At 34.2% G+C, this 11,922-nt stretch overlaps 2 protein-coding genes across 2 annotated transcripts; both read right to left on the minus strand.

Annotated features, from left to right (window-relative positions):
- Window positions 1-8,699: 8,699 nt before the first annotated feature.
- LOC147476941 (uncharacterized) lies at window positions 8,700-9,932 on the minus strand. Its single transcript, XM_086585871.1, has one exon. It carries the CDS (start codon window positions 9,930-9,932, stop codon window positions 8,700-8,702), a length of 1,233 nt encoding a protein of 410 aa, XP_086441997.1.
- Window positions 9,933-11,070: 1,138 nt separating this feature from the next.
- On the minus strand, window positions 11,071-11,700 carry LOC147476942 (uncharacterized). The gene has a single exon (XM_086585872.1). The coding sequence runs from the start codon at window positions 11,698-11,700 to the stop codon at window positions 11,071-11,073; it is 630 nt and encodes a 209-aa protein (XP_086441998.1).
- Window positions 11,701-11,922: the final 222 nt, after the last annotated feature.

An 11,922-nucleotide genomic window follows, 5' to 3' on the forward strand; every position in this document is an offset into this window, starting at 1 on the left:
GAAGAAGCCATCCTTAGAATACTACGGACAAGTAACTTATCTCTTATATAAAAATTAAACTATATAAAAAAAAATTGTTTTAAAACATTTGACATACCTTTGTCTTCTTGTTCCAAATGTCAGAGTGGTGTATTGACCTGTATTATTTCTTGCCAATTTTAATCATAATTTATAGACTAACTTAATTATTTATTTGAAATCCTTATACCACACGCCAACTTACCTCATCCTGGCAATCCCTTGTAGTCTTCATAAGAAATAGTATTCTGGTTTTTCTTGTAGTAACAGAGTCTATTTTGCTCAATTGTATTCCACGCACGCTTAATATTTCACTAATCATCATTCCAAAGATTTATTGATCCATGATTAGTTAAGGTCCACATCTATGGTATCCATGTGGTTTACCTGCGGTATTTTAAATAATCTTAGTAGCTATTGATAGAAGATTATAATCTTATAATACTATAAACTTAGTACAATAATAATTATTAATTCACAGAAAAAAAATCCTTTGCTTTGTAGCTTTGAGTTTGTATATTAGAACTTTGATATTTTACCAATTGGCAGCAATTAATGCAACTGTAGAAGGTAGTAATTAACTTTAGGCAAATATTGTTTGAGCATTGTTTGGGTTATTTTTTGGATTATTTGATATTGAATATTTATATCATAATTTTCCAAGGTTTATGTGTGATAGATAACACATCTTTATTGTCAAAGATGTATGCTACTTATCATAATAGGATCCCAGTCTGAACTTCATTATCTTTATTTTATATAATGATATGGACTCTGACATTATTATCAAAAAAGTAATGAATGTATTATAATATCTTAATGATTAAGATAAAATCCTAATAAAAGAAAAACAATTATTCAACTACTGAGAATTATTTATTCCTATCCAATAGATTCTTTATTTGCTTGATACTCTGCTGTCCTCATCACTTTACTCTTCATTTTTTTAGCTTTCTTTGATGGTCGAATTTCTTCAGTAATTTCTTTGGAAATCTGCTGCTTCATTTTAACATAACAATATATTGGTTATTTATTTTCTTTAAAATAGTAAATAAAATATTCGAAGAGGAATTGTAATAAAATTTGAACATACCTTTGCATTTTTCTCATTGATTCAACATCTTTATTATCTTGGATACCATATTTGTTATGGTAAACGATGGAAACTTTTCATGCATACTATATTTATTGAGTTTGACTTGAAATATCCAATGACTACCATATTTTTTTTTCAAGTTCTTTTCAATGTCATCGAAATCTTGACCCTGCAAATTATATAATAAATAGTTAATAATAATTTAATATTGAAATAAAATTAAAACGATGTTTATGCTTTACTTGCCTTTTTCTCTAAATCAAGAACTTTTTGCAATTGGTACTTTCACAATATCTTACGCTTTGTTACCAAAAGCTACTTAAAGCAATCATTTTAGTTTCATCCTCAACCCGTAGTTTTAAAAGGTATCTGTAAATTAAAACATTTAGAATATTTGTACTCAATATCCTTTTTTTATTAGACATTTGTTGGAAGACTTACCTTTTTTTTTTGTCTTAAATATTTGGCTCCACAATGCGTGCATGTATGTTACGAACCACTATCAACGTGTTTTACGGTACATTTAACATAAGTTTAAGTAGTACAAGTTGGTCCCTAACAACTTAACAAATTTTCCTCTGCATGTGAAGACCTTTTCCCTCGTGTAAAAGTCATAGATTACAAAACTAACTATATAAATCATATGATATTGAAAATGTATGAAAAATAATGTAATAGTAAATGGCTAACCTGATTTGTTGGTTCCATCCCATATCTTATGAGTTCTTCTATTGTTATCCTGTCCTTGCTCATTTTTTCCTCTAATGAAATTGGTTCTTCATTGTCTGTTTCTTCTATTCCAATTTTTTTTTATCAGGGTCTTCAAATCTTCACAATTGAAAAAGAGAATCATTATAGAAAATATGAATAATTGTAAATTTTGTAAATAAAACTCCATCATAAATTACCTTTTTTCTCATTTCATGAACATATTTTAAATCCAAATTTATGTAAAGCTTTGTTCTTTGATGAGACACACACTTGGAATTGCACTATTAAATAGGAAATAGTTTAGTATGATAAGAATTATTTTGGAAACTAATACAAAGATGATGTTAAAGCTTAAACTTACTTCCAATCTTTTTGAGAAATAGGGATGTCGAATGACAATAACATTTTTCTTCCTTATTGCTTATATTAGCAATTGTATCAGACATTTCTCCCCATAAAGCCACGGTCTTCTCATAACCCCTGTTAATTATCCCAAATTGTCAAATACAATTTAATAATAGAAGTAAAAATTGCATACTTATGAATTAATGTTTACCTTTAGATCTACCAAAGTAATTTCTCTGAAACCTTGTGGTTTTATTACCAATTTTTTTTCAAAATTGTTATGATATCTGTATTACAAATATTGTTAGATCATTCGAATATGCATTATTAAAATATACAACAGATAATAAGTTTATAAAATACCTTTCAAGTCACATGCTGAGGCATCTTCTGTTGCAAGGAATTTTTCGAATCCAACAAAAGTGAACTTGTAATTTTCAATACTCTTGTCATCTTCATTGGTAGGAGTTACTATAGTTGCTTTTGTAAACAAAATTTTGCGCTTAAATCGTCACGGGCTGTAACTCTTGTCTTCTTTGTCCACTTCAAATTTCTCAAAAGTATAAATTTTTCCCTCTTCTAGTTTTTCTCTAAATTTGTCTTTTAGGTCATCCGTACCTTGGCATGGATTTGATCTCCCTATGATTACAAAATTAAATTATTAAGTAAAAAAAGTGATTATTACTTAAATGTATATTTCTAACCTTTTCATCAATGAGAAGCATGTCTATTCCAAAAGTTTGTTTTTACGTTCAACGGATTAAAAGGGAACCACAATCTTTTGACACGTGCTTTTACTATACACTTGTCGTTTTTGGTTGAGCTTCGGCAAGTCCTGTGTATTTATTTTCCATAGTGTAATGCCTGCATGAAACAATATTATAACATTGTGAATTAGTTCCTTAACAAAAACTATCAATATATATTGATTGAGGAATTATTGTGTAATAAATCACAAATAGACACTTGGGCACCGCCATCTTGAAGTTTGATGGTAGCATAAGATTCACGTCAAGTTCAAAAGGTATTATTATTGTTTAGTGCTTGTGCTAAGGAGTTAAAACAGACTTGACCATAGGGAAAGTAGTGAAACCGGATTGAGATCTTGGTAGCATCACCGTAAGAGATTGAGCTAATTATAGTTGAATCATCATCGAGTTGCAAATATCGAAAATGCCAAAGATACTCTTTGAGTATTGCTCCTCCGATGTCGATCCTTCCGGTCCCCTATCATATAACAGGGGTAAGTGTTTGGAGAAATATCAGAAGGGAACATCAAGTTCTTGCACGCTTTTGCTCCCTTTGAGACCTTGACTCACGAACTTCATATCCTTTCTTTTGCTCATTAATCCTTTCTTGAAACTACTATCCAAAAGGGGTGATTGTGAGGCATCCATTATACCTCATTGGCGACGAAGCAATGGCATAAAAGTGATCAGCGTTAGAGTGGACCACTGCACCCGGGATCCGGTCCCTCTTCCGAGGGTAAGAAAGTTATAGGGCTTAATTTGATACTATTCTCACCTATCCTTTATTGGCAGTTTGAGAGCACATTGCAGGAGCACTTTATCCCCGTGGGGAGGTAGCAAGTGTGTCTCTCCCAAAGGATTACGAATTCGATGCTTTGAACGGGTATGTAAAATTTATCCTTGTTATTTTCTAGTTATGAGATATTATTTTTACTACAATCTACACTTGCAATGGTGGTTGTCGCATGTAATTAAATCTAGGTATGATACAAAGCTCCTCTATATAGGTTCATATTGTCGTTGGCCTTACCTATAGGTTCACTGTTGAGTGAATGCTACTCACTTGCTCAATATTATTCTTTTCTAGATAACTTCTTAATCTTCAATTGATGCATAATAATAATATATTAAAAAATATTCAAATCTATTAGAAATTTAAAATAAGTTACATATCCTATCCTAAATAAAAAAAGTTACATAAACAAAAGTTGAAGAAACAAAAGAGGAACATGTTACTTTATAAATTTTGTAAATTAGAGGAATATGTTGTACCTGTATGATTGCTTAACTTGAATTATAGAATGGCCTGCAATATACAATAGAAGAATTTAGAAACTGTCAAAATATTTTGATTAATCGTAGGATTTATATTTATAGTTCTTGTTTTTTCTAATAATACCTTTGTTAATTTGAGAAGAGAAGCTTTGTAGATTAGTGGAGTATGGTTTTTTGTTTGATTTATAGTTGTTTTTTGGATAGACATCCGTAGGTAGTAATAGAGTTCTAATACTTCTAAAGGCTGTGAAGTGTTGTGTTAGTTTTAGAGTTTTAATTGTTTAAGACTTCTAATTGTCTAAGAACTGATAGATATCCGGGAAAATAGATATCTGGAAAAACCCACGATTCAATTGTAATTTAGGACAAACTTACAATTGTAATACCTAAAGAAATCATTCCAAGGCATAGTAAAGACCTAGAACCGATAATAAAGACATTATGTCCAAAATAAAAGGGCCAACATCGAACTCAACAATTAGTATAAATTATGCTTAATTAATTGGTTATCAATATTTCAAACATAATGTGAACATGAGAGTAAATTGTATTACAACCAACGCACCGGATACACTCGAATGATGCCTAAGCCCTATGTAACAAATAAGTGCCTAACAATTATGATTCGAGGAAAGCTCGATTAATCTTTTTCTTGAGGAATCATAAAGCCAAGTCTCATTATTATCCGCGATACATTTGCTCAGTCTCTAAATCGCCCCCTTCTCCAAAATAATCTATCTAATGCTCTATGTAGATGTGTTGGCAAAGCATCAAAACTTGCTCAACTCCGTTAACAAATGTGTCTTTGATTTACGGTGGATGGTCATCGGTTCATCTTTGCACTTGAAGTTGACAGGTCAGGTTGGATTCCTTGGCTTTTCTAGCATTGCATTGGGCTAAAAATTCCAAATCTTGATAAGAAATTTAAATAAAAACTCACTTACAGGAGTGATGTGCATTGTTGACTAACTTGTTTAAGATGAACAAATTTATTACGATTAGAGAGCTAGGTTATTGCTTAGAGTAACTGATAAAATAAACAAACATTAAAAAATCAAGTGCACTCTCAAGTCCAAACACATCGGATCCCAGAAGGGCTAACCCCATGACAAAGGATTCCACATAAAACCAAGGAATTTCAAGAACTTGTTCTCCCTAGCAGTACTTGAGATAGTATGGGGATACTTGAGCGCTCACATACATAATGTGAGATGAGTAAAAGAAAATGAAATAAAAAAGATATGTGGTTTAGATTGCCTTTTGCTTGAGCTTGTTATGACAAAATATAAACACACGGGCTTCAGCATTTTCTGACGAAAGACCTTGATGTGATGATCTTAGCTATTGAAAAACTTCTTAATCAATATACTTCATAATCAAGTACCTATTCAAGTATATATTATAGTTTCATTAGTATCAGGAAGCTCATTGCGATCATAGTTCAGCACCACACGGTTTGTCTGTTTTGTTTCAATTGATGTCACAACCGAGCTAGTAGGGATTGGAGTCTTGGACACTGCTGTCTGACTCGAATCAACTACCTGTGTTGTCATCGCCAAGTAGTAGTCGTTTAACTTTCGAACACCTTTGGTGAAGCCGAATGACTTGGCACACACTTTGCCTGATAACTTACTTCCAGGACCTCTCACTTTTGTGATCATTTGAGGTGTGATTCTTATTAGTGTGCTTATTTATTATGTAGTGGGAGAAAATATTTGTTGTCGGCAGTTTCGATATTCATTTGCATAAGAGTACTTCTTCGTGCAGTGCATTCGTAGAGTTGAATAAAAATATTGACACTTGATTTGTCAGCGTGAGCTATGAATTAAGGAAAAATATGGTAACCTTGTATAAGATGGTAAACTTGGACTATCGCTGTAAATGTAACTAAAATTGAGCAATTGTGCGAACCCATCATTTTGACCACACACGTGAAAACTTCGAATTTTGTCACCTCTGGGTCGGTTTTCACGCCCCAGATATCCTGCCTCATGTACTTGTCGGTTGCTACTCTAATAAGAGTGTGTCACTACATGGCACACTAATATTTTGCTCATAGTGTGTGAAAAGACTCTGCTTCGAAGTCATTAACTCATTATTGTTTAACATAGACGCGTTGCTTAGTAATTACTTAAGGTTTACCATTAATCTAGTATACTTGAGAAATCATTGAACCCGAGGATTGGACAAAGATAGGAGTTTGTGTCCCATATTCTAAATTTTTTGAGCCATTGCCCGTTGTTCGAGGAGTGCATTAGTCCTTACCGGTCGCGAATGTAAGTGGTCAGCTAGTGTATGCATCCGAGATTTAAGTAAACCTTTGGGAGCACTGTGTGCATGTGTGTATGATGGTGGTTTGCTACCTTTGGGACGTCTTGGACCAACTCTTGTGGTCCTGTCGGTGCCCGGGAAATTCAAGATTCGAGACCGGAAGGTAAAACCAAGTAGATTAGTTTAGAAATTTGTCTCATTACCCAGTTAAATTTAAGTTTCTTTATTTGGATATGCATAGCACCTTGAAAACACAGTTCTTGATGTCTAAATTGGATTGGGCAAGGCTCGGTTGATTACCGGTCAAGTTATTGAAGTACTCTTTTGAGTTCTTTGATTATCTAGAAACCATAATAACCCGGCCCATCCCTTAACTATCTTTCGAGCTATAAAAAGTAAGTTGATTAGAATGTTTTCTTGCTCTTTGCTTTAGAACTGTGCTTTTATCCACTGCAACATGAAAGGGAGAAAATAATAAAACAAAAAGTAGTGGAACCATTTTGGTTTCTGCCGATTGAATAAGAAGTCGGAGGTTGTTGAGTTCGACATTATGTAATCATCTGCTTGTTATTAATTCAATTAGAGCAGAATTCACTGTTACGTTCAGTAAAGAAGCGTAAAAGTACCACTACCACTTGCTTTCTTTGCATATGCACTTTGTAGAAGTTAAATTAGTGGTGGTACATCTTTGTAGGTCAATGATGAGGAAGTTGAAGCCATCCCCGCTTGCTGCGGCATATGCACTTGCAAAAATTCATATGCATCTTGTATACAACGTTAAGACCACCATGAGTTAGGGGTTTTCGGTTACTTGCGAAGAGGGCAACACTTTTCTGGAAGGTCTGTTTTCATTGTAGATAGTGACATGACCTTATCGGGAGAGAGCATGATACGTTGTCACTGATTTTTGGTTTCTTTGATTTCATTTACATTCCATCTTCTTTCTTTTTTTCCGGTGCCTATTAGATTCATTTACCGCGTAAAGGGGAGGGTTCTACTATTGAAAGAGAATGTTTTCGAATTTGGCACAGGTAACATCCATTTTCCATCTTTACTTATATCTTCTATGTGGTCCCATGTATCTTAGAAATTAGTTTTACCATTTCCTTAAATTGTTAAGCAAGGGGCATTGGCTTCCAACTTGAAATAACAAATCGTTACAATAATACAACAGCTACAATAAGGGTTTACAATATAATTGACTGGAAAAATTAACTATTCAAACTACTGATATTCTCTGAACAAATAGTTAGAACTAACTTCAACTCTCCAAAAGCCATGTAGTTGACATCCTTGCAACCCTTTCTCTATAGCTTCTAGCTCCTGAAAAAGAACATAATTCCTTCCAGAACCACCACAAAAAGCCAAGACAACTTCACCTAGATGGTCGCTTGCAGCACCACCATATCCAACGCCAGTAGACCTGTTTAGATTAAAGTAAAGACTTTTTTACAAATTGTATCCTAGACCTACAGAAGAGACAATCAATCTAATTCCCGGAGAGATCTGCTTTGCCATGTCATTGTATTATGCAAGAAATTAATATATATTTATTTAACTTGTTTTTATTTTAATCTTGTATGTGATTCATCTTGAATGTAAAATAGCTATATTAGGACATACCTTGAGTTGATATGTTCATATTGAATTGAAAACTTCTTTATACACGATGTTCTTTGTGCACCCTTCGGGTTCATTTCCGCCCTTTTTATTAGAATTTCAATCCCTTTCTTGAGGTGGTTCGTGAGACAACAACATATAACCGGCCATGTGTGAAAATTGGTCTTGGTAAATAAACACCAACCTTATCAAAAGTCTGACCTTGACTTTTGTTTATAGTCATAAGCGAAACAAACTTTGACAGAAACTGTTTCCTCCTCAAGACGAAAGGCCATTTTGTGTCACTTGGAGACATAATCATTATGGAATAAAAGCTGGTTCTCCTATCTTTGTTCCAAAGAATAATTGTTGCTTCTATGACTTTTTGGAGCAATATTTGTCACTGTGGAGTCTAGTACCATTACACGTCCTTCACTTTGATTCATGTTTAGATCGGATAATAGGGACTCCATGCTTAAGCTTCAGTTGTGGTTTGGTACTCGGGAAAATTCCAAAGGCTTGTTTAAAAATTCTGTTGGATCTGAGAACATCTTGTTCTCACGACTTTCACGGGATTGGACATAGAGAGTCTGCACTTAAGTAGCTTTTAAATCTCCGGGAATTTTTGAAACAAGCTACAGAGAATTTATTTCGCCTACCGTGTCATTCTTCGGTGCTAGAATACTCCTCTCTTTCAAGTACTTAACTTCTGTATACTTATTGACCAAATCTGGATAAATGGTGCTGATGATATCTTCAACTGAGTTGTCACTTTCTGAAATGAGTAAGTCATCAGGTATTTTGATCCAAGTCGGCTCTATTTCTTCGTTCATCGCCTTTGCAGGTAGGTTCCCATCTCCTAAATCTAGAACCCATTTGCTAAACTCATCTATAGAACTAATAGTGTCATAGTCCATCACATCACTCTTGAGTCTCATGTTTTCACTCAAGTGAAAAACTTGGCAATTTTTCCAAAGTTTTGATTTGTTAATCGAAGCTTTAACAACATCAATTCTTTTACCTCTTGGTATGACTGGCAAAATTTGTCTGAAATCTCCACCCATGAGAAATGTCTTTCCACCAAAATCTCTAGTATCTGGTTTCAATAAGTCTTTCAGAGTACGGTCAACGGCCTCAAAGCCGTGCCTATGAGTCATTGGAGCTTCGTCCCACACAATAAGGTCAGCTTTTGAAATAAGCTTGTGTAGTTTTGAACCATGAGAAATGTCACAACTTGTGGTCTCATCTGTAGGTATCATAATTTTAAACCTTGAATGTGCTGTTCGTCCACCTGGTAAAAGAAGTGATGCTATTCCTGAAGAAGCAACTGCAAGAACAATTTTACTTTCAGAACGGAGTTTTGAAATGATAGTCTTGTAGAGATATGTTTTCCCAGTTCCCCCACTTCCGTAGACAAAAAAAACACCTCCAGATTGCGTCTCAACTGCATCAGTTACACAGTTGTAAACATTTTTCTGTTCATTGTTGAGACCGTTATAGAGTTTGATATGTTCGTTGTGCAACTCTAAGCAGTTGTAATCCAATTCTTCAGCAATCAATTTGTTACCATAGGATGCTTGTGAAGAAATATTGAATTTAGGAAAACCTTCAATATCTGTAAGTGTTTTCCCCCTACGAACCATGATATTCTCAATCTTGCAAAGAGTATCATTCTTTATCTGGTCATCACTTAGCTGGAGACTTTGGTTGTGGTTGGTTTTTCTGTAACGAAACAAAATATCTTCACCAAGGCTTTTCTGATGATTTTCAAAAAGTATTTCTGGAGATGTAACCTCACACAGCAAGATTAAAGTGACAAAAAGTTCTCTTAAAGAAGCTGGATTTGCCCATTCGCTTGCTTTCTTCATAGCATCATTCCATTCAATTTATGCCGTCCTCTAGCAAACCGTATGCCCCACAGATTCCAAAATGAAGGATTACATAATATAAAATGAAAAACTTGATATTAAGAAATAAATTAACAGGACTTAAAGCAGACTCTTAAGGAATGCCACATCTCAGGCAATGAAAGATTATGAACTAATGTCCTCATTGCAATCAATGTCTTATGAGTATAAAATATTTTGAAATCGGATTGTTGTACTTCTCCTATGATAAAAATTGAAGTGCACTTGGCTTTAACTTGGGATGTCTTAAAAAAAAAATTGAGAATATTTCCTACCTTACTTTCGTTCAACCACACATGAATGAATAAATGGTGTATTCTCAGAAAACCTATATTATCCACAGGAATATATTGAATCAAATAGGTCCTATGTGTTAATCCGGATAGTGTTATTGATATAAATTTTTTATTAAGTAATGATCATTTAGGTGTACCCTTTATTTTACGGGCAATAAGAACAGTACCTTATTTGATGGTTTTCTTTGGTCAAAGCATATGTCGCACAACTTGCAAGCCATGGAAAGTTGGGTGCTTTGGGAGCTAAGGTTTGAATAAGAAAATTGGTTTGCATTTATAATTTCCTTTCTATGTACTCACTAAGATTCATAAGTATATTATGTATTTATGTCTAGAGATTAACAGCTTCATTGACAAAGGACAGTTATGGAGGTTGGCCACTTCATCCTTTCTTCATTCAAATGTTGGGCACCTCATGGTCTGGTATTGAACTTGCATACTAAATCTGTGATGTTACTACTGATTTGTTAAGTTAATAGCTTTTGTTGAGGTTTGCATGAGTTTAGCTGGTACGAAATCGTTCCTTAAAGGTTCTAGTAGGATTTTAGTACTCTCTAGAGGATTAGGCATAGATTGTCCATACTATATGTGAAATATAGAGAGGCCTCGATCTCAACTGTTTACAGGTGCTATCAATCTCCTAGACTTTAATATATTACAAAAAATCTGTTAGTAGTAGATGGACAATTGAAGTAGTTGAAAGATTACCTGACATGCTGCTTTAAAAGTTGGATGTGGGGTTCCATTAACTGTACGAATATCTTCATAACTCCTAGGTCCTTTAACAATATTAAGCAACATTCTTAAGTAGAACCTTTCACCTGATGTAGGATGTGCGTAGTAAACTCGTCCAACTGATATTCCTCGTTTTCGTAGAGTCCACTTATTATACTTTTTTTTCCAAACAAATTTAATTGGGAAATCAACATAATAAAGTGTCCCGCTAATTCATACTCTTCATTTGCCTTGAACCATTCTGTAAACTTTGTTCTGGACGCTTTTTCACGACGCACTACTACTTTTGGATCATCTTTCTCACTGTAGTATACCATATTCTGACCTTCAAGATGGAATGGCAACCGCTCGACACTCGGATTTCTGTACTGTATATCAAAATTTAAAAGCCTCCAAACTCCTTCAGAAGAAGAAAGAAATCGACAGTCTAAGAAGTTTGATATTTCATCAACATCCCTGACAATTTGTTCCTTACTGTTACTGTCAGTTACTACATTCTCAACAATCATTGCAGATGCTCTATCCTTTCCCTTGTTAATATACTTGAATAGGTACTTGATTGACCTTGCTTTGTTGCAGTGTTCAACATTTATGTGGGCTTGAAACTTCACAATCAAGTCCACATTGTGTGGAATGACCCATTTGTTATCAAGAGTTATTCCGTCTTTTTGTGCAATTCGACCATTGTCTCTCCTCATATAGACTGTGAAGTCATTTTCGTCAATCGTTGTCTCGCTAAGAATGGTTTTCGGATAGTGCCTAGAGCATTTTTGATTCCCATCATCAGTTTTTACCATGCAAGGAGAATCTGGTTTAGACTAGCCACATGGACCGTGAATCATGAATTCCACAACCGCATTATCGCAACTTTGTCGGCGAGGGTCGGGCAATTAAGCAGATATAACTTTGTTGACTTACTT

This window comes from Coptis chinensis, chromosome 9 (assembly GCF_015680905.1).
Source record: "Coptis chinensis isolate HL-2020 chromosome 9, ASM1568090v1, whole genome shotgun sequence".
Lineage (NCBI taxonomy): Eukaryota > Viridiplantae > Streptophyta > Magnoliopsida > Ranunculales > Ranunculaceae > Coptis > Coptis chinensis.

What these genes read in the sequence shown, in the direction of transcription:
- LOC147476941 (XM_086585871.1), bottom strand. Translation starts at nt 9,932, where the DNA reads ATGAAGAAAGCAAGCGAATGGGCAAATCCAGCTTCTTTAAGAGAACTT.
- LOC147476942 (XM_086585872.1), bottom strand. Translation starts at nt 11,700, where the DNA reads ATGAGGAGAGACAATGGTCGAATTGCACAAAAAGACGGAATAACTCTT.